This window comes from Semicossyphus pulcher, unplaced genomic scaffold, assembly GCF_022749685.1.
Source record: "Semicossyphus pulcher isolate SPU_LCO1_2020_fin unplaced genomic scaffold, fSemPul1.0.p SCAF_15, whole genome shotgun sequence".
Lineage (NCBI taxonomy): Eukaryota > Metazoa > Chordata > Actinopteri > Labriformes > Labridae > Semicossyphus > Semicossyphus pulcher.
The window spans coordinates 29,379,623-29,402,553 of NW_027211659.1; the positions used below are offsets into that span (position 1 = coordinate 29,379,623).

The window sequence follows — 22,931 nt, forward strand, 5'->3', positions numbered from 1 at the left end:
CAAACTAAAGCAAGTGAACAAACTACCTGCAGAAGGAGCAGCCTTCTCTGCAGCACGAGGAGCTGAAGGTTTTGGTGCTGGGGCAGATGGTTTCTTCTCCTCTGGGGGAGATACTTTGGAAATACAAGATGCCAAGGTCATGACCAGGATAAGAATAAGCTCGGTCAAAACACAACTGTCACATAGAGTACGAAACATGAGAGAATAACAAGAAGACAAACAAACATGGCTGACTCCTGATGAGCCAGCAAAGAGAGGAAAGAACAGAGTGATCAGACTACCTGCAGGAGGAGGAGCTGAAGGCTTTGGTGCTGGTGCAGCTGGTCTCTTCTCCTCTGGAGGAGACACTTTGGGAATACAAGATGCCAAGATCACGACCAAGACAACAACATGGTCAATCAAGACAGACAACTGCACTGAAACAATGCAAGATAAGACTGGGGAGATCCCAACAAGTCAGTTAACATACAGACATGTAGTTTACAACACCAAACTAAGACCAAGACAACAACATGGTCAATTAAGACAGACCAAAGAGGATTAAGATGTGAATCCCTCCAAACAGCAACAACAAGCAGAAGAGGTGACAGCAATGAAGATGTGAAACAAAGTCAGATGATGAAGGAAAAACAAACAAAATAGACGACGACAGATGTTAATAGATCAGGAGTGTTTCTTAGTACATGGCACACCTTGTTCTGTAGTGACTCTGAAATGTGTCACAAAGACGATGGATGAACACAGCCTATTGTTAGGATGTAAAGACGAGGGTAAATGTAATATTGATTCTTGTTATTCGAGACCATGTTGGAAGATGAGTTAGTATGGTACATGCGAGACGTGGAATCTCTTTAAAGAGGGGTTGATCTTATGGCGATCGTGAGCCTGTGCGGCTCAAACAAGAAAGAATACCTTTCTGAAGAGGTTTTTGTTCAACTGTCTGCACTCCCTTCGTTACATCTTCTTTTGGTTTAGTTGTGATGGTTCTGGCTTCTTCAGAGGAATGCAGCTCAGGGGTAATTATTTGTTGCACCTGGCATGCAGGTCTGTTGGATTCTTCTTCAGGGGAAAGAGGTTTCTTCTGTGGTGAAACTTGAGATCTTTCAGTTAGAGCAACCTTGTCTTTAGTGACAGGTGTTTTCGGTACTGTCACTTTTTTAGAGAGGAGGTCTTGTTCAACTCCTCTGGCTGCTTTTGGACGTGCAGGAGAGGCCTTCTCAGTGGGCAGAACAGAATCTTTGAGTGGTGAAGTTTCTTTCTCACCACAGACAATTTTCTGAGATGACACTTCCCTACTTGCTTGGTCCAGTTCTTCTTTTGACCCATGAGATAAGTCCTTCTGAGTGGCAGTATCTCCAAGATCTGGTTTTCCTTCAGCTCTGGGAGTTCTTGCAATGTCTTCCCCAGGAGACTCCCTCTTTTTAGGGGTAACTTCCTCTGTTTTTGCAGGAACGATTGTCAGTGGATGAGAAAGAGTCATTTTAGGAACGAAGCCATCTTCAGCTGGAGGTGAAACAGTTTCTTTATGAGGCAGTGATCTTTCAGATGGACGTTCTTTAACTTGATCAGAGTCAGCTTGTTTTAAAGCACTGACTCCTTTTGGCTCTAACTTAATTGGTACAGCGAGTGTTTTAGGTGTTGTGGAGATGTGGGGTTCAACAAGATCCTCAATCGGAGAGGCGGTTTCTTCCTCAGTTTCTCCTTGATGCACTGACACGAAGGATTCAGGAACCTCTTTCTGCTTGCTGTAAGTTAGAGGAATGTCAGGTTGCTTGGGTTTTCTTCCTTGATGAGTTTTCTTGTGAGAAAGTACTTCTTTAGATGCGAATCCAGAAACGTCCTTCTCTGTAGGCTGAGTCATTTCAGGTAGAGGCGTGGCCTCTGTTTTTGATGGAAAAAAGACAGCTTCCTTCAGAGGTGGAGAGACATACCCAAAAGACATTTCTCCTCTCTGGTCCACTGCATTGTCCTCTGGATAAGAGTTATCTTCATCAGGCTCTTCAGTGCCCTCCACTTTTCCAGCCTCATATTCTATGTATGCTGGCTCAGTGTCCTCCTGTGGCTCAGCCTCTTTAACCTGCTGATCGTCACTGAACCATGTCGACACCTCTTTCTCTTCCTTTGCCAGAGCTGTTTGTTTTCTTCTGTCCGATTTCAAAGTGCGCTCTTCTTTCATACTTGACTCCCTGAGCTCCACTCCCCTCTCATAAATCCTGACTTCCTCTTGCCTGTGTCCAACTTCCTCTGCCAGCAGAATCCGTTCTTCCAGATCCTTCCTTAGAGTAGTCTCCCTTCTCTCTTCAAACACCACTGCTGTGTGCTGAAGATCAGTCTCAGGGGGAACTGGGGTTGTTTTTAAGATGGGACCCAAGAATGAAGATTTGCACCATGAAGCGGTGGCCAAGAGGAAAACAACACAAGACAAAACCATCAAGATACAAAAAGACAGATACCAGCGTGGCGTGTATTCTACTGTGATCCTCCTTTTCCAACTGAACTGTACATTTTATGTATCATATGATACTATTCCAAAAAGAATAACCTCAACTGGATTCAGGGAGAAACACATACAACTAGTCAACTTACAAGAAACTATTTGGTTATTGTGCTACCAACCTAAAATTACCTCTGAAGATTTGTAAGTTTATGCATACCTTTGGTAGGTGTACCAGCTTCCAGCTGGGGTTTAGTTAGAACAGCTGTTTCCTGTGGTACCTCCCTCTGTACAACTGTTTTGATAACAGATACTATGTAGCAAACAGTCAACACACGACAGCACAGACATCAGGACAAAACCATCGACAAATTAGTTTATGTCACCCAAAATAAAGTATATCAAAGATTGAGTTAGAAGATCAAGAGGAGTAAGAATTAGTTTCAAAGATGTTTGAACTTGTTTGCAGACATATCTACCTTGTTGCTGAGGCTTTTTAGCCTGAAGAATTTGTTTGGATCTTTCCACATCCAGCTCTAGTGGTAGATCTGTAACCATTTTCTGTGCCACTGAAGCCTTCTTTGGTTCTTGTGCAACTATCTTTGGTGCTACTGGAACCCTCTGTGTTTCTTCTACAGGCACTTTTGGTTCTTCTGATACCATCTGTGGTTCTTTTGGAACCTTCTTCGGTGTGTCTGGAACTTTCTTTGGGGCTTCAGAAACCCTCTTTGTTTCTTCCACAACCTTTTTTGGTTCTTGTGTTACCATCTTTGGTACTTCTGGAACCTTCTTCGATGTGTCTGGAACCTTCTTTGCCGCTTCAGAAACCCTTTCAGTTTCTTCTACTACTCTCTTGTGTTCTTCTGGAACCTTCTTTGGCACCTCAGCAACCCTTGTTGTTCCATCCAGGACCTTCTTCGGTTTTTCTTGAACCTTCTTTGGTTCTTCTGGTTTTGTTTCAGAAATATACCTCTGTGCTTCTGGCTCAGGTTTACCAGTCAGAGGATGTGGTTTTCTCCAAGGTTCAGGTGTCGTTGGTTCTGAGACAACTTTGAAGAACATTATTTATAAGATGATTATCTAGTTACCATATTTTGAAAAACAAAACAAAGTGCAGTCACACTCTAACGAGTGCTTAGGACTAACAAAGATGTTCAAAGAAGGTGTGTCGGAAAGATTACTTCCCATGTGAAACTTAAACTTACACTTTAAGAAACAACATAAGCCTCAAACAGAAGAGTACAACAAAGCAACCTCGTCAGAGCAGCTTTTCAATACCTTTAGCTGGACCAGCTTCAGCCTTTGGTGGAGTCATCTTGGGTGCAGATGGTTGAACAATTGGTTCCTCTGGTCTGGCAACATCTTGCACTTAAAAGAACATTATGTTTCATTTAACCTAAAGGTAGTGACCAACACTAACAGTGAATCAAAGATTACACTCTGAACGAGTGAATTCTGACAGAAGAAAGGATAAGTGAAGATTTCAAAGATTAGCGATCAGTACCTTTAGCTGGAACACGCTCCGGTGTGGAGGGAGGAACCTTGGCTGCAGTTGGTTGAACTATAGGTTCTTCAGACCTTGGTAGTTCTGGTGCTTTAAAGAACATGATATAGAGTAAATGATCATAACCTCTTGGTAGCCACTCAGACTGTAACATTGAGTCCACTCTAACGAGTGTATCACACAAAGATAACTACAGAAACAAACAACATAGAGTGGTTACAACAGTAACTCTCTGCAGTACCTGTTCTGAACCTTTCTTCAGTCTTTGATGGAGGAACCTTGGCAGTGATTGGCTCAACTATGGCCTTCTCTGGTTTGGTCTGTTCTACAGCTGGAGAACATTAAAACGTTTTCCACTTTTACTCTGCATTTATAACAGCAGCTATGACATTAATGTCTAGAGTTAGTTTGAAGAGGGATTATAAAGAAAGCTGAATGAAAACAACCCAAACTAGGCAATGTTAATTTGAAAAAAATCTGCTCAAGAGGTTAGCAGTGAAGAACATCTTAGAACACTGAGAATATAAAACAAACGAGTTAGTCAAACATGTAGAACACAGAGCAACAAGAAAGACAAACTGTGAAACACAGTGTCTTTCCAGGAGATCAGGAGTGATGCAAAGCGTTACTACTTTACCTCTGGGTTTCGGGGCTTCTGCTGTTTTCCTGGCAGGTTCAACTTTCTGTGCTTCAGGCTTCGTTTTGGGCACTTCTGGCTCGGGTACTGCTGCTTTCTGAGGCGCTACTTTACGCTCAGGAGGAACCACTTTTGGCTCCAGTGTCGGCTCAGGTTGATAATGTTCAGGAGTGACCTTTCGGGGGACAGTCACTATAGGCGGTTCAGGTTCTGGTTTGGTGTAAACTGAAGGTTCTTCAGGTTTAAAAGAGAAATATGACTGTGAGTCAGGACAGAGCACACACGGCTGTAAGAGTTCAGGGAATAAAAGAGGGCTAAGAGAACATGAAACATAGAGACAGACGGTAAGACAGCCAAGAATACAATGCTCTGTACGCATTGTAAGAACAGCTGAGTCACTTCATACAACAGGAAGTCATGAAGACAAGAGGGGAAGTGAGCATAACTTTCACAATAAAGTCAGGGTAAATTGTTTTATCCCATGAACAATTTAATCATGAAAATGTAATTATTTTCCTTTTATACTGCTGCTTTTAATGAAAGGAGTATTATCTGCTTTTATGGGCATGAATATACTGAATACTGCTGTTATACTGCTGTAGAATATCAATATAATATACATAACAATAATAATGTGTCATGATTCTATAAAAATATTATAAATAAATTATATTTTTAACATTATTAGTTTAAATATTGTTTTGCAAAGTGTTTTAAAAGAACACTCTTTTAGTTTTGAATAACAATAAAGAACTTGAGCCAATAAAGACTCGAACAATCACTCCTAAAGTTTACCTGGTGACGTCGAAGCTTCCTCTCCCCAAGACGGAGCAGAGACGCTCACTTCAGGCTGCCGCTTCTTTGCTTCAGGCACTTTAACATACCATCATCATTTCAGTTTCTGAACACGATTAATGCTGACACCAAGAATGCTTCATTATACACAGACAGTTTTATAAAGAGGAAAACCATGTGACCAAACAAGAAGGTCTCACAGACACACACAGGAAGTACAGAGACAGGGACACACACACACACACACAGGAAGTACAGAGACAGAGGGACACACACAGGAAGTACAGAGACAGAGGGACACACACAGGAAGTACAGAGACAGGGGGACACACACATGAGGTTGAGAGACAGGGACACACACACAGGAAGTACAGAGACAGGGACACACACACACAGGAAGTACAGAGACAGGGACACACACACAGGAAGTACAGAGACAGGGACACACACACACAGGGAGTACAGAGACAGGGACACACACACAGGAAGTACAGAGACAGAGGGACACACACAGGAAGTACAGAGACAGGGACACACACACAGGAAGTACAGAGACAGGGACACACACACACACAGGGAGTACAGAGACAGGGACACACACACAGGAAGTACAGAGACAGGGACACACACACACACAGGGAGTACAGAGACAGGGACACACACACAGGGAGTACAGAGACAGGGACACACACACAGGAAGTACAGAGACAGGGGGACACACACATGAGGTAGAGAGACAGGGACACACACACACACAGGGAGTACAGAGACAGGGACACACACACAGGAAGTACAGAGACAGGGGGACACACAGAGGAAGTACAGAGACAGGGACACACACACACACACAGGAAGTACAGAGACAGGGACACACACACACAGGAAGTACAGAGACAGGGGGACACACAGAGGAAGTACAGAGACAGGGACACACACACACACAGGAAGTACAGAGACAGGGGGACACACAGAGGAAGTACAGAGACAGGGACACACACACAGGAAGTACAGAGACAGGGACACACACACACACACAGGAAGTACAGAGACAGGGACACACACACACAGGAAGTACAGAGACAGGGGGACACACAGAGGAAGTACAGAGACAGGGACACACACAGAGGAAGTACAGAGACAGGGACACACACACAGGAAGTACAGAGACAGGGACACACACACGAAGTACAGAGACAGGGACACACACACAGGAAGTACAGAGACAGGGACACACACACGAAGTACAGAGACAGGGACACACACACAGGAAATGGTAGAAAAGAGAAGAGGCATTTCAGGTACCTGTGCCGGGAGCTGAAGGTGCAGCTGCAGGCTCAGAGACTCGATCCTCTGGTCTCCTGTAAGCCTCAGGAACTTCAAAGATGAAGAAAGTTCACATTAAAACAGTGACAGATGAACTACTGTCTACAGTGCAGAGCGCTCTAGCGAAGGTTAAGAAGAGCACAAGAGAATTGGACAAGATTAAAAACACAAACATGAGCAGAAGAGGTAAGAGACACACGAGACTAAAAGATGATCTACGTCAGGTCAAAAACAGTCCTAAAAGCTGCGGACAAAGAGAAGCGTCTACAAGCAGCAGCTGCTGAAGCGAGTAAATCAAGTGAACGGACAAACATGGCGGCGAGCAGAGGGGCCGATCTGATCAGCCGCTTCACTACGCTACAGCCACAAGCTTCATGGCACAGCCACTTTGCCTTTTTAAAAGCAGTGTACCTTGAGGCGTTCCTTCTCTTCTCTCGAACTGAGTCCTCTCAATAATTTCTTCAACAGGTTTTTTCTCTTCTGGTGAAGGAGAAAAGTGAACTTTAAACACAGCCTGGCTGACATGTGACGATGTTGCAGGTCTCTAATAATCTGCAGTTATGAAGGAGGAAAGTGACGCACTGCAAATACACAAACAAATGAAGACACACGGAGAGGACGATAAACGACAGGAAGAGGTGAAAGATGATCACAGACGCAGACAGACGGAGTCACGATGGAGTTATGTATCAAACAGAGTCATGTTGATACCTGTGACGTAGGAGAGCCGGACAGACACCGTCTCCTCTTCCACCGTCAGACTCTCAAAAGCTACAGCGGATCATTGAAGGATAATCAGCTGTTAGACCCAACGTTTGATCACTGCAGAGTTCAGCTCTGTGCAGAGGACGAGCCACGAAGCAGCCGCTGCTGATTCATCTCAACGACTCAGATTTTAGAGCTCTGAGTTTTAGTGATTTAGTAAACATGGGAATCATCTAAAGAAGAAGGAGACGCAGTGTGTGTGCTCTGATCTCAGTCTCTGTGACTCCTCTCATGGCTGTGATCGTCCTCTGCACGCGGCTGACATGGAGTGACATCTGAAGTCTATTTAAAGAAGGTGACTGATGTAACCATCGAGCTGTTATTAGAGATCACTATTAGAGGGGTTCACAAGGATCACGCGGTTATTTCGGATGAGAGTTAACTGATGAAGGTGGGGGCCGTTCATGTGTGATGATGATGAAGGGCAGAAACTCAAACAAAGACTTTAAATGATTATTTGTACCTTTCACTTGTGTTCTTTCTTCATAGTGATAAAACTCTGCAGAGTCTTTAGTCAAAGAAATGAACGTATGAATGAGTGAATTCCGTATGACAGAGTGAAACTGCGTGTTTGATAGAAGCTGTCCCAGACTCACCTCGGACAACCATGGAGGCTGTCTCTGCCACGTGCACGGACGTGTCGGGGACATCTAAAGGTTCAGCGTAAACACAGAAGAACCATTTAGAACGAACCAAAGATTCTGTTTCAAGCTTCACACAGAACCTGATGTTCACTTTCACTGTCTCCAGAGGATTAAAATACTCACCCTGAGGAACCCTTCCTAACCCAATTTCTGTGAAAGGACAAGGTACAAACTGTTATTGGACCTGCTGACGGAGTGTGACCTGAGTGACTGCTGTGTGGTGCAGTACACACCTTTGCCTGACAGGTACAGCTCAGCGGTGCTGCGAGCTTCTCCCATCGGCTCCAGACGAGCGATCACTGAGTAAACGCCTGACAGAGTGGAGACATTTTAACGCTCATTAAGACCACCTGCTGTTAAGACTTAAAATCAGAATGAAGCAGCGGGCACACCAGGAAGTGGAACAACAATATTCATCTGCCTGTCTTTGTACTGTCTGCCACGAGGACGGACATCAGTCCTTCAGTCCTCATACGCTGATGGCAGCCTGCTTCTCATTTCAACCTGCTGACACTGAAGCACTTCCTGTGCTGAGCGTCTGACTGGAGATAAACTGAAGTCTGTTTTCCTCGTCCTGTCGGTGCGAGCTGCTCACACTCAGACACCAACTCCACATGTTGGTTTCACCACAGACACACAGTCATACTTCAAAAACACCATCAGTGTGTCTGTTGTTCTTTACTTGTTGTCTGTGTCTGTTGTTTAGTTGTTGACTGTGTCTGTTGTTTACTTCTTTGACTTTTGAGTTTTTTTTTTAATCTCTGCAACTAAACTAAAAATGGATGATTGATTTTCCACATGCTGGTGTGCCCGAGTTTTTCCTTCTGTGTGAACAGTGACTCTTGTTTCTGGGTTGTTGACGTATGAAGTTAACAAACCTTCATCCTTTGGCGTTACATTGCGGATGGTCATAAAGTGCCGTCGGCCCTCCGTCCTGAAGTTGTATTTGGGGCTCTCTTTAAGCTCCCATGAGTCTTTGTACCAAGTGACGGTGGCGTTGTCGAAGGCCAGCTCACACTCAAAGGTGGCCGCGGGGCGTTCATTGACCTCAATACTTCGGATGCATTTAGTGAACTGAATTTGTTCGGCTAAAAGCAGACAGTCAGAGTTACCGTCTAATCTGACAACATGTGATTGAGTTAGTTTAAATCATCGAACACTGAGCTGCGTCATGTTATTTAATGCGACTCCTTCTTTGAGTCCTTGTTGGTTTGAATATTTAAGGAACAACAAAAACAGGAAACAGAAATCCACAAACACAAAGTGACACAAAGGTTCAAAGAGGTCAGTGCAGGTTTGGTTAGTTGGCACAGGTAAGGCGTACCTGTTCTGTCAGCAGCTCCTGATAATAAATAAAGGACATGTTACAGACATACAGACGCATCCATCAGACCAGACAGGAAGTTCAAACGCTCTTACCTGTGACGCTGAGCTTGGCGTTTGAGATGTGAGGGCCACACACCACACGGTAGTTGCCCTGATCTTTAACCATGCAGTTCTTGATCTTCAGGTAGTGGCGGTCGCCCACGCTGCTGATCTCGTATTTGTCACTTTTGTCCAGTTTCTGCGTGCCTTTGTACCAGGTGAGCGTGATCTCTGGGTAGTTGATCCGGATGCGGCACTCGAAGGTGGCGCTTTGGTTCTCAGCGGTCGTCTGGTCGGTGATATCCTCCAGCACAGAGACGGGCTGAGGATTCAAAACCTGTTTTAATCTTTACATGTTTGCCTTCAAGTTCTCGTGGACATCCAGAAGTTTCCACAGATAAAACCTTCAGTTCATGTCTACAAGGATGCAGGTTTTGTTTCAGAGGTGAGGGGAGATGAGCAATATGACGTTTCTGCATTAATATAAATGTAACACAACCTGACTCAAGACGTATGATGTGTTATGAATGCACTCAGTGGTGTTACCTCTGTGCCGACGCGTCCCTCCAGCTGCTGAATGAGTCGAGCCATGTCCTCCTCTTCAACCCGCCCGCCATGCTCCACCTCCTGTAGGACAGACAACAGGTGATGTAGGTTCTCTTTCTGGACTGCTGTCATGAAATGTTTTAGACCTCTTAGTTGCTCTAACAGAACGTTCACAGGCAGTCCGTTTTTCAGACTGATACCACTCGTGTCTTTACAGAGCAGGACGTGTTGAAAACGCCTCGTCTTGCACTGACAGGAGGCCGGTGTGCTCCACAGCTAAGTGCATCTTTAAGCATTACAAAATCTTAAGTTAAAGTCAATATGACCATGTCATGAAATTAAAGAACCCACTCCAGAATAAGCAGAGGACTAAAGCATGCTAAATATAAAGCTAATGTACACTCAGCATCGGGACTTGAGTGGAGAACAGCGAGCGTGGCTCTGTCCAAAGGGAAGACAACACGTCCTCTTTAGTTCTGTGTTCTTACTTCTCAGTCTTTGTCCTGATATAACGTGATCAGTACATTCTGTACTCATCTTATTATTAATATTTCATTAGCTGTTGATGACATTAGTCATGTCTCACCACTTTTCCAGTCTCCATCTCCTTCTCTCTCTTCAGGAACTCGATGGCCTGCAGGATGGCGCGGTAGTCGTGGATGCCATGCTCCGTCAGGATCCTCTCATAGTCTTTGGGGTCGTGACCTCTGAGTAACTCCACAATATTGATGTCTCCCTCTTTCTTTGGACTCTTCTGCTTCGAGGGAGTCCTGACAAATATCAAACACAATCAGAGAAAGTTCCACAAGCGAAGCCGTTCATCTTCCAGCACATTCATCAAACCTTACTTCTTCAGCCTCGTTCTTATGTCTCCCAGTCCTTCCATTTCCTCCTTCTTGGCGACCTCCATCTCAGCGCTGCACTCGATCTCTCCGTGCTTGTTGGTGGCGACACATCTGTAGAGACCAGAGTCGGACTTGGTCACCTCTCTGATCTCCATCTTGGCATCTTGGCCCTTGTGCTCGATGGAAATACGGCCACCAGCTGTAATCTGCCTCCATTTGCCCTTCATCCACTTCACGCTGGGGATCGGGTCTCCTCCGATCTTTGCGATGAAAGTTGCGGTGCCCTCTGCGGAGAAAAAAACAGACATCAAGCTCAACATACAAGTTTTCACTTCATGTAGTTTTGTGTCGATCTGTTCAATTAACCTTTGAATTACATCTACATCCTACATCATACTTTGAAGCCGTTCCTACCGACACTCGGCCCACATGTTTTCCCTTGTTGTTTAGTGATCAGAACTGCAGTGAAAAGTTGTTATTTTTGCAGATCAGAATTAATTTCCACAACTTTAAAAGCTCCATCGACCCACAAACACGAGACATGCGGCCGCGGGCTCTCGTGTCACTTTCACTTACTCTCTGTGACCGAAACGTTTTTGGGTTCCTCGATGAAGAAAAGGTTGTCGAGCCTCTTGACTGGGGCGGGGGCAGCAGGGGCGGCAGGGGCGGCGGCCTCGGTGGGGGCGGCCTTCACTCCTTTGTCTGAGAAGAAAGAATGAAGATCAGCCTTGACTGGCACCAAGAGCAGCCCGAGCCTAAAGCAGTCAGTCGGTACAGAAACAGTCAGTCAGTACAGAAACAGTCAGTCAGAACAGAAGCAGTCAGTCAGAACAGAAGCAGTCACTCAGTACAGAAACAGTCAGTCAGTACAGAAACAGGCAGTCAGAACAGAAGCAGTCACTCAGTACAGAAACAGTCAGTCAGAACAGAAGCAGTATGTCAGAACAGAAACAGTCACTCAGTACAGAAACAGTCAGTCAGAACAGAAGCAGTCAGTCAGTACAGAAACAGTCAGTCAGAACAGAAGCAGTCACTCAGTACAGAAACAGTCAGCCAGTACAGAAACAGTCAGTCAGAACAGAAGCAGTCAGTCAGTACAGAAACAGTCAGTCAGTACAGAAGCAGTCACTCAGTACAGAAACAGTCAGTCAGTACAGAAACAGTCAGTCAGTACAGAAGCAGTCACTCAGTACAGAAACAGTCAGTCAGTACAGAAGCAGTCACTCAGTACAGAAACAGTCAGTCAGAACAGAAACAGTCAGTCAGTACAGAAGCAGTCACTCAGTACAGAAACAGTCAGTCAGAACAGAAACAGTCAGTCAGTACAGAAACAGTCACTCGGTACAGAAGCAGTCAGTCAGAACAGAAGCAGTCAGTCAGTACAGAAACAGTCAGTCAGAACAGAAACAGTCAGTCAGTACAGAAACAGTCAGTCAGAACAGAAGCAGTCAGTCAGAACAGAAGCAGTCACTCAGTACAGAAACAGTCAGTCAGAACAGAAGCAGTCAGTCAGAACAGAAGCAGTCACTCAGTACAGAAACAGTCAGTCAGAACAGAAACAGTCAGTCAGTACAGAAGCAGTCACTCAGTACAGAAACAGTCAGTCAGAACAGAAACAGTCAGTCAGTACAGAAACAGTCAGACAGTACAGAAACAGGCAGTCATGATGAAAGCAGTCAGTCAGTACAGAAACAGTCAGTCAGAACAGAAACAGTCAGTCAGAACAGAAGCAGTATGTCAGAACAGAAACAGTCAGTCAGAACAGAAGCAGTCACTCAGTACAGAAACAGTCAGTCAGAACAGAAACAGTCAGTCAGTACATAAGCAGTCACTCAGTACAGAAACAGTCAGTCAGAACAGAAGCAGTCAGTCAGAACAGAAACAGTCAGTCAGTACAGAAACAGTATGTCAGAACAGAAACAGTCAGTCAGAACAGAAGCAGTCACTCGGTACAGAAACAGTCAGTCAGAACAGAAACAGTCAGTCGGTACAGAAACAGTCAGTCAGTACAGAAACAGTCAGTCAGAACAGAAACAGTCACTCGGTACAGAAACAGTCAGTCAGAACAGAAGCAGTCACTCAGTACAGAAACAGTCAGTCAGAACAGAAGCAGTATGTCAGAACAGAAACAGTCAGTCAGAACAGAAGCAGTCACTCTGTACAGAAACAGTCAGTCAGAACAGAAGCAGTATGTCAGAACAGAAACAGTCAGTCAGAACAGAAGCAGTCACTCAGTACAGAAACAGTCAGTCAGAACAGAAACAGTCAGTCAGTACATAAGCAGTCACTCAGTACAGAAACAGTCAGTCAGTACAGAAACAGTCAGTCAGAACAGAAACAGTCAGTCGGTACAGAAACAGTCAGTCAGTACAGAAACAGTCACTCGGTACAGAAACAGTCAATCAGAACAGAAGCAGTCACTCAGTACAGAAACAGTCAGTCAGAACAGAAGCAGTATGTCAGAACAGAAACAGTCAGTCAGAACAGAAGCAGTCACTCTGTACAGAAACAGTCACTTAGTACAGAAACAGTCAGTCAGTACAGAAACAGTCAGTCAGAACAGAAACAGTCAGTCAGTACAGAAGCAGTCACTCAGAACAGAAACAGTCAGTCAGAACAGAAACAGTCAGTTAGTACAGAAACAGTCAGTCAGAACAGAAGCAGTCACTCAGTACAGAAACAGTCAGTCAGAACAGAAAGTCAGTCAGAACAGAAGCAGTCACTCGGTACAGAAACAGTCACTCAGTACAGAAACAGTCAGTCAGAACAGAAGCAGTCACTCAGTACAGAAACAGTCAGTCAGTACAGAAACAGTCAGTCAGAACAGAAACAGTCAGTCAGTATAGAAACAGGCAGTCATGATGAAAGCAGTCAGTCAGTACAGAAGCAGTCAGTCAGAACAGAAACAGTCAGTCAGAACAGAAGCAGTCACTCGGTACAGAAACAGTCACTCAGTACAGAAACAGTCAGTCAGAACAGAAGCAGTCACTCAGTACAGAAACAGTCAGTCAGTACAGAAACAGTCTGTCAGAACAGAAACAGTCAGTCAGTACAGAAACAGTCAGACAGTACAGAAACAGTCTGTCAGTATAGAAACAGGCAGTCATGATGAAAGCAGTCAGTCAGTACAGAAACAGTCAGTCAGAACAGAAACAGTCAGTCAGAACAGAAACAGTCAGTCAGTACAGAAGCAGTCACTCAGTACAGAAACAGTCAGTCAGAACAGAAGCAGTCACTCGGTACAGAAACAGTCAGTCAGTACAGAAACAGTCTGTCAGAACAGAAACAGTCAGTCAGTACAGAAGCAGTCACTCAGTACAGAAACAGTGAGTCAGAACAGAAGCAGTCACTCGGTACAGAAACAGTCAGTCAGTACAGAAACAGTCTGTCAGAACAGAAACAGTCAGTCAGTACAGAAACAGTCAGACAGTACAGAAACAGTCTGTCAGTATAGAAACAGGCAGTCATGATGAAAGCAGTCAGTCAGTACAGAAACAGTCAGTCAGAACAGAAACAGTCAGTCAGAACAGAAGCAGTCACTCGGTACAGAAACAGTCTGTCAGAACAGAAACAGTCAGTCAGTACAGAAACAGTCAGACAGTACAGAAACAGTCTGTCAGTATAGAAACAGGCAGTCATGATGAAAGCAGTCAGTCAGTATAGAAGCAGTCAGTCATGATGAAAGCAGTCAGTCAGTATAGAAACAGTCAGTCAGTATAAAAACATTCAGTCATGATGAAAGCAGTCAGTCAGTATAGAAACAGTCAGTCAGTATAGAAACAGTCAGTCATGATGAAAGCAGTCAGTCAGTATAGAAACAGTCAGTCAGTATAGAAACAGTCAGTCATGATGAAAGCAGTGAGTCAGTATAGAAACAGTCAGTCATGATGAAAGCAGTCAGTCATGATGAAAGCAGTCAGTCAGTCATGAAGCAGTCAGTCAGTATAGAAACAGTCAGTATAGAAGCAGTCAGTCAGTATAGAAACAGTCAGTCAGTCATGAAGCAGTCAGTCAGTCAGTCATGAAGCAGTCAGTCATGATGAAAGCAGTCAGTCAGTATAGAAGCAGTCAGTATAGAAACAGTCAGTCAGTCATGAAGCAGTCAGTCATGATGAAAGCAGTCAGTCAGTATAGAAACAGTCAGTCAGTCAGTCATGAAGCAGTCAGTCAGTATAGAAACAGTCAGTCAGTCATGAAGCAGTCAGTCATGATGAAAGCAGTCAGTCAGTATAGAAACAGTCAGTATAGAAGCAGTCAGTCAGTATAGAAACAGTCAGTCAGTCATGAAGCAGTCAGTCAGTCAGTCATGAAGCAGTCAGTCATGATGAAAGCGGTCAGTCAGTATAGAAGCAGTCAGTATAGAAACAGTCAGTCAGTCATGAAGCAGTCAGTCATGATGAAAGCAGTCAGTCAGTATAGAAACAGTCAGTCAGTCAGTCAGTCATGAAGCAGTCAGTCAGTATAGAAACAGTCAGTCAGTCATGAAGCAGTCAGTCATGATGAAAGCAGTCAGTCAGTATAGAAACAGTCAGTATAGAAGCAGTCAGTCAGTATAGAAACAGTCAGTCAGTCATGAAGCAGTCAGTCAGTCAGTCATGAAGCAGTCAGTCATGATGAAAGCAGTCAGTCAGTATAGAAGCAGTCAGTATAGAAACAGTCAGTCAGTCATGAAGCAGTCAGTCATGATGAAAGCAGTCAGTCAGTATAGAAACAGTCAGTCAGTCAGTCATGAAGCAGTCAGTCAGTATAGAAACAGTCAGTCAGTCATGAAGCAGTCAGTCATGATGAAAGCAGTCAGTCAGTATAGAAACAGTCAGTATAGAAGCAGTCAGTCAGTATAGAAGCAGTCAGTCAAGCAGTGATTGGCTGTTGGGCCTAATTAAACTAATTTCTCTGTGAATTTAAACCCATTGGAGGTGATTCAGATTCAGTGAAATAAAACCAAACTGCCACAATCACTCCACAATTTGTCTTCTTGATCCCATAAGTGTCCCGTCTGGTAAAAGTGCAAAGCATTGAAGGATTTGATGTTAACTATTATATTGATTACTTGAAAAATAAAGTAGTGAATACAGGAGGACAGGACGTAGGTCATCAATCATTAACAAAGTGATTACCTGCCACAGTGACCCTGGACTTGCAGAAGTTGCTGCCGTTTGCGTTGCTGGCCTTGCAGAGATAATCTCCTGCGTCACTCTTTGAGGCTGAGCTGACCTCCAGACAGGCTGAACCGTGCACAAATGTGACTTTGGTGTTTCCACTGGACTTCAGCTCCCTCCTGTCCTTCATCCACTGGATGTTCAGTGGAGGAGAGCCAAGGACGTGACATTTAATGCTCAGTTTATCCCCCTCGTTCACCGTCACCGGCTCCAGTGGGATGTCGAACTTTGGAGCCTGTCCGCTTTCTAAAGGATTGATGGGAGAGAGGCAGGACAACTACAGGAAGCTGCTTTCAAACATTGTCAGAATGGGCTGTACATTGGAGTGTCTTTCTTCAGGCTTTTGCACAATCTTTAGACGAGTACTTGTCTCCGTCCACACTGATACGTTTTGGTTTGAAAATGCAGAACTGTTGCTACGTGTCTGCCAACGTCAGGCTTTCTGTTTCAGCTGTGGAGCACCTGTCCGTCTGTTGCCAACAACGCTGAGCCCAGAATAAACACATTTTGGAGAAATCTAAACATCTGAAAGCTAATAACTTCAGCACTATGACGTAAAAATCTATTTACAGAGAATAATAAAGTGCTTAATCTGGTGGAATGACAGCCTATTGGTTCTCGTGGATTACACCAACGACACATTCACATATTAAGATGTCTCAATGTTGCATCGTGTCTCAGCACTAGCTGACAACAATCTGAGACGGATCTGGATCTCTCGTTTATAGCAGAAAGGTTTTACCTGAAGATCGCGTCACTTTGAAAGGAACACACTTCAGAAAGACAAGTTTTAGAAATGATCATAAAAACGTCAAATAAAGGAGATGAAGCGACCCTCTCATACCTGAGATGGTGAGAGAGACCCGACATGAAGCTTCTCCAGCTTCGTTGGAGGCGGTGCAGGTGTACGCACCGCCGTCAGAGGTGGAAGAGTCTCTGACACACAGCACAGCCATGTTGTTCTTGAAGCTTACGTCATATTTGTCAGAGCCGTAGATCTGGCTGTTATCCTTGTACCAGGTGATGGTCAGGGGCTGAGAGCCTGACACCCGACCCTCCATCTTCACCGTTTTACCTGCAGAATCCACCATGGACTCAGAGGGCTTCCTGGTGAAGTTTGGAGGGACCTTGCGCTCTGTTATTGGGGGAGAAAGGGAAGAAAGTCAGGCCAGGTTGTGACTTGGGGAAGTGCATTGAAATGTCTATCATTCAGCAGGCCACCGAGCCTCTACCACTGGAAAAACAGAGAGCCACGGCATGTGAGACAACATAGAACAACCTGCAACATAAAAGCAGACAAATACAGAACATCCACCCTATTGACAAATATTTTGCTGTCTACTAAGTGAATATTATTTCTGACCCAGCCATAATGACTTAAAATATCTCTCAAGAACTCTTCTGAGCCCCAGAAACACAGAACCAGCCAACCCTGAACAACAGAAGAGACCCAGGACTTTTAGATGTTACCAACTAACGAGTACATGACCACAGAAACTACTGGAGGTTAGCATTAGTAAGTCGAACCACATGTATGTAATGAGTTGAGATGTTTCTTTTAATGTGTTACCTATTTTAACATGAGCATGACAGGTGGCAGTTCCTTCAGCATTTGAAATTTCACAAGTGTATTTTCCCGCTGCTGTAGCTCTGTCGCTGTGGAGGACCTCCAGAACGCAGGAGGAGTCGGTGGTTCTGACGTTGTACTGGTAAGAAGCCCAGATGAGCTTGTCGTCCTTCTTCCACGTCACATAGACCCTCTGACTACCGCTGTAAGTGCACTCCAGCCTCAAGGGTTTACCGAGCTCATGGCACACATCCTCCAGTGTCTTGACAAATCGTACAGGTTCTGAGAGAAGCAATGTTGAAATCAGTTATAAAAACCACGAACACCGACATGTGGAGGACGGAGTACTGTGCGAGCGCGCTATATCCAAAGGACTCTTTGGATATTCTTATGCGCAGCAAGAGAGGCTATGTGAATGGAGGGAACTTTACCTGGACATGAAGGTACCAAAGGCATTGGAAAAGCTATGTGATTGGCATAGGGTAGTTACCATTAGGACTCATTCACTTCATGCATGAATGTTTGTTGCACACTACAAGCACTCTGTTGTTGGTTCCTATTACCTAGTTTGACAAAAGCATGGCAGATATCAGAGCCTTCAGGGTTGGAAATTTCGCAAGAGTATCTTCCCTGAGCCTCTTCTCGGTCACTGTTGAGGACATCCAACACGCAGCTGCAGTCTGTGGTCTTCACATTGTACTGATAAGAGGCCCAGATCGGCATCCCGTCTTTCCTCCAGCTCACACTCAATCGCTGGCTACCGGTGAACGCGACTCTAAGCGCCAGCGGTTTGCCGACTCTGAATGTGCTGTTTTCCAGCTTCCTGATGAAGCGTGCAGGTTCTGTGAGGAGCAGTGATGATTGTTAGAGGTAAAAGTAATAGAGAGCAAGCAAAGCCAGAGATTATTCCGTAACCATCATTCAGTGAAGAAAGTGCATTAGTCTCATTTAAAACCTTTAAATGTTAAGCAAAGCTTCAATAGGAGCAGAGTCCTATCCTACTCCAGGGACAGCTTCTGTTCCAACAGCATCAGCTGCACAATTTTACTACTACACAGGTTCATCCTGCTCAAAACCCTCAAAACATGGTTGAAACCAGTAGAACAGAAGCTAGTTTGGAGTCGGATACAGAGTCTGTGTTCTATGGTTATGCATGAGAAGATGTTTGATGATCAGTGCTAGGCATGAGAAATGCAAGTGCTGTAGTGAGTTGTTGAGGTAATACCTTTCTTAGAGGTCTTACGAACGACATACGCGTCACAGACGGCAGAATCTTCCGCATTAGAAACTTGACATGAATAGACTCCAGCTGTTTCTTCTCTGTCACTATTGAGGACTTCCAAAACGCACGAGGAATCTGTAGTCTTCACGTTGTATTTGTAAGAAGCCGAGATTGGCTCGCCGTCCTTTGTCCAGCTGACGTGAACTCGCTGACTGCCAGTGTACGTGCAAGACAGACTCAATGGATCGCCCGGACGGTACGATGTGTCTTCGAGCTTTTTCAAAAAGCGCACAGGTTCTGAGAGGAGCAACATCAGTGTTAGTCAAAAAAACTAGCCTGAAATGTTAGCAAAGCAGTGAGTATGTTTGGATGTAGTTACCAAGTCTGACATGAGAGTGACAGATAGCTGAGCTACTAGCATTTGATATTTGGCAGGAATATCTCCCAGCAGCCTCTTCTCTGTCACTGTTGAGAACCTCCAACACACAGGAGTCGTTTGTCGTCTTCACATTGTACTGGTAGGAAGCCCAGATCGGCTTGCCGTCTTTAGTCCAGGTCACGTGCACGTGCTGGCTGCCCGTGTACATGACCTGAAGCTTCAGAGGCTGGCCCACCCTAAAGGTCATATCCTCCAGCTGTTTCACAAAGCGCACAGGTTCTAAGAAAGGCAGGGAGGTTAGTTGTTAGTTAACTGTTGATAATGATAAGAAATGTTATCTGAAACAGGTGGCAAGAGAAGCATGAAAAAACAAGGCTCATTGTTTTTCAGTTTTTAAAAGTTTCAGCGGATATGTTGATGTCACCACATTTAACTGTGATGTTTGTTCGAGATCGAGGGAGACTTGGCGAGAAGTCACCGTGGACGTGTGTAATTATAATGGAGTTAGTTCCTTCAGGTAGTTTGGATAGAGAACAGTTGTGCACAGGTATTTCTGTATACTGATGTTTTCAGTACAGATGTTTTTATGCAGTATTCACCCAATTCTTTGATATCTATGGCATCAACAGACAAAGTTTGCTGTCAATAGATGCATTTCCAAAACCACGAAGTACAACAGAACAGATGAGCCCTCACTGTGTTTGATGTTTTACCTAGTTTGACCTGAGCGTAGCAGATAGCTGTGTTCTCAGAGTTAGAGATTTCACAGGAGTATCTTCCTGCTGCTTCGAGACGGTCACTGTTGAGGACCTCTAAGACACAGCAATTATCTGTGGTCTTGACGTTGTACTTGTAGGACGCCCAGATTGGTTTGCCGTCCTTTCTCCAGCTCACAAAGACCCTTGGACTGGCACTGTAGCCGCAGTACAGCGTCAGGGGCCGGCCGAGTCTGAAAGTGGTGTCTTCCAGCTCTTTTGTAAAGCGCACAGGTTCTAAAGGAGCAATGGGGACGTTAGTTTGTGTTCTTCTGTTAGAGCAAGCAGATGCATGTCTAAGTGAAAGGTTTGGTTGGCAGGGATGTGACAGAATTTATGATTTTTCACATTTGGAAACTGAAATGAACTGAAGTCATGAGGTGCATTTGTTAGTGGGATTACCTATCTTAACAATAGCATGGCAGATATCGGTGCCCTCTGAATTGGAAATCTCGCACGAGTATTTCCCGATGGCTTCCCGACTGTCACTGTTGAGAACTTGGAGGGTGCTGGAAAGGTTGGTAGTTTTAACATTATATTTGTACGATGCCCAGATGGGTTTGCCATCCTTCATCCAGCTCACGTAAATCCTCTGGCTGCCGGTGAACGTGCACTCCAGTGTCAGAGGGAGGCCAAGTTTATAGAAGGAGTTCCTTAGTTTTCTCACAAAGCGAACTGGTTCTAAAAATCAATTAGTAATGCTGGTGTTAGAAGATTGAAGCAGTGGCATTTATGTTTTTAAACAAGCCGGTTAAATCATGTGTTATCAAAGTGATGTTTTAAACCCTTGTTTACCTAGTTTGACATTAGCATGGCAGATATCCCCTCCTTCAGCGTTAGAAACTTCACATGTGTATCTTCCGACAGCCTCTTCTCTGTCGCTGTTAAGCACTTCCAGGATGCAGGTGTCTTTGGTGGTCTTCATGTTGTACTTGTATGATGCCCAGATCAGTTTGCCATCCTTCTTCCAGGTCACGTTGATTCTCTGGCTTCCAGTGTACATGCACTTGAGGGTCAAAGGTTCACGGAGTCTGAAATAAGTGTCTTCCAGCTTTTGGACGAAGCGAGCGGGTTCTGAGAGGAGTAATGGTGCGGTTAGTTGTAAAGAAAATGCTATGCAAGCAGGCAGGCATTAGTCCTAATTCACTTGATCATTTCTAGATGTCAAGATAGCAACCTACTGTGCCCATTAAACAGAAGAAGGCATCTGTTGTTGATACACTCAGTTGATTAAGTGAAAGCAGGCGGTGTGTTAAGAGTTTGTGATTTTACCTAGGCTCACACGAGCATGGCAGACGTCAGTTCCCACTCCATTGGAGATTTCGCAAGTGTACGTTCCAGCTGCCTCAGGCCTGTCGCTGTTGAGGACTTCCAGAGCGCAGAGTGAATCGGTGGTTTTAACATTGTACTGATAAGAGGCCCAAATCAGCTTGCCATCCTTTTTCCATGTGACGTTGACCCTCTGGCTCCCAGTGTATGCACAGGTTAGTTTCAGAGGCTGACCGACTATGAAAGTAGTGTCGTCCAGCTTCTTGACAAAGCGCACAGGTTCTATGAGAAGCAATGTTAATGTTAGAAATGTGCCCACTGTTATGTTGCCATGCAATTCTATGTCTCTATGTCAGAGTTAATGTTGCGAGGATAGATGAAATGTGACTTGTTCCATTATCACTGAGAGAACGATCAGTAGAAAACTAGTGGTGAATTGTAATTGTAATATTTAGTTTTATATAATAAAACAAGAAGAAAGGATCCATTGGCAAATGTAACTGAGTGATCTTTTCAGTCTATCAATTATGTCTGTTTTTTCACACAACAACAGCAGATCTATGAACGGATAAAACAAGTATGGAAACGATCATCACCTTTTACAACCACCTTACACCTGGCAGAGGCTGAACCGACCCGGTTCTCGGCCTGGCAGGTGTACTCGCCGTGATCGAACTTGGTTGTTTTGACCAGTTTCAAAGTGGCAACACCGTTTGTGAAATCCATCGAGCAAACGTTGGACTTGCGCAGCTTTCCGTCACCTTTGAACCAAGCTACGGAGATGTCAGGAGTTCCTACAATACGGCATTTCAGGGTGACCGCATCGCCCACAGTGACCTCTGCTGGCTCCATCGTTTCAACAAAGTGAGGCCGTTCTAAGGTGAAAGATGATGATGATGATGATTTAGTGAAACTACTGGTTTTGAGTTGTGAATGAACAAATGAATGAATCAATTCATGACTTAATTAATGAATGAATTATTAAACTACAACTACTAAACGAAGAAGATGAACATGTAGATTATACCTAGTATTGACACTTGTGCTTCACATCTGTCACTTCCAACTCCGTTGTCTACTTCACAGAAGTATCTACCGGCAGCCTCCACCCTGTCAGAGTTCAGAACCTCCAGAATGCAGGAGGTGTCTGTGGTGATCACGTTGTACTGATATGAAGCCCAGACTGGTTTTCCGTCCTTCTTCCATGTCACATGTATCCTCGGGGTTCCAGCAAATGTGACCTCAAGCCTCAGAGGCTTGTCCTTTTCAGAGGAAATGTCCTTCAGCTTCTTCACAAAGTGGACTGGTTCTGAGAGAGGTAATTCCACGATCAGTTACATAAAGCTTACTTTAGAAGAGCAAAGATGGTGAAAGATATCTATCATGCTAACAAACCTTTGACAAACAGATTAACCGGGCAGCTTTCCTTCCCTGCATTGTTAATGATCTGGCAGGTGTACTCTCCTGCGTGGGATTTTTCAACCTTGTGAAGCACCAGAGTAGCAACTTCGTTCTTCAGGGCGATCTCGCAGCCCTTTCCATGCAGCATCTCTTTGGCTCCCCTGAACCATTTCACTTTCAGAGGGGCGCTGCCTTTCACTTTAGCCGAGAAAGATACATTTTTGCCGGGTAATGTTTCCCTCGCTTCAGGTGTTTCCACAAAATATGGAGGTTCTGGATTCAAATAAAAAAGATCGTCATTAATTCTTGTTGAGCCTGATC

General features: G+C 44.6%; 1 protein-coding gene across 1 annotated transcript in view; it reads right to left on the minus strand.

Annotated features, from left to right (window-relative positions):
• Window positions 1–22,931, minus strand: part of LOC138591995 (titin-like) — a 170,653-nt gene that overhangs the window by 107,127 nt on the left and 40,595 nt on the right. Inside the window, 32 exon segments of the mRNA XM_069662571.1 lie at window positions 27–113; window positions 279–347; window positions 2,914–3,483; window positions 3,713–3,802; window positions 3,939–4,028; window positions 4,576–4,809; window positions 5,371–5,448; window positions 6,673–6,744; window positions 7,105–7,173; window positions 7,922–8,033; window positions 8,035–8,108; window positions 8,226–8,252; window positions 8,336–8,413; window positions 8,981–9,190; window positions 9,522–9,789; window positions 10,014–10,094; window positions 10,600–10,783; window positions 10,862–11,144; window positions 11,435–11,560; window positions 15,976–16,263; window positions 16,862–17,152; window positions 17,588–17,866; window positions 18,148–18,426; window positions 18,810–19,103; window positions 19,186–19,464; window positions 19,899–20,177; window positions 20,343–20,621; window positions 20,736–21,014; window positions 21,213–21,491; window positions 21,806–22,084; window positions 22,237–22,518; window positions 22,605–22,883. Of these exon segments, the coding sequence (XP_069518672.1) occupies window positions 27–113; window positions 279–347; window positions 2,914–3,483; window positions 3,713–3,802; window positions 3,939–4,028; window positions 4,576–4,809; window positions 5,371–5,448; window positions 6,673–6,744; window positions 7,105–7,173; window positions 7,922–8,033; window positions 8,035–8,108; window positions 8,226–8,252; window positions 8,336–8,413; window positions 8,981–9,190; window positions 9,522–9,789; window positions 10,014–10,094; window positions 10,600–10,783; window positions 10,862–11,144; window positions 11,435–11,560; window positions 15,976–16,263; window positions 16,862–17,152; window positions 17,588–17,866; window positions 18,148–18,426; window positions 18,810–19,103; window positions 19,186–19,464; window positions 19,899–20,177; window positions 20,343–20,621; window positions 20,736–21,014; window positions 21,213–21,491; window positions 21,806–22,084; window positions 22,237–22,518; window positions 22,605–22,883 (6,468 nt within the window).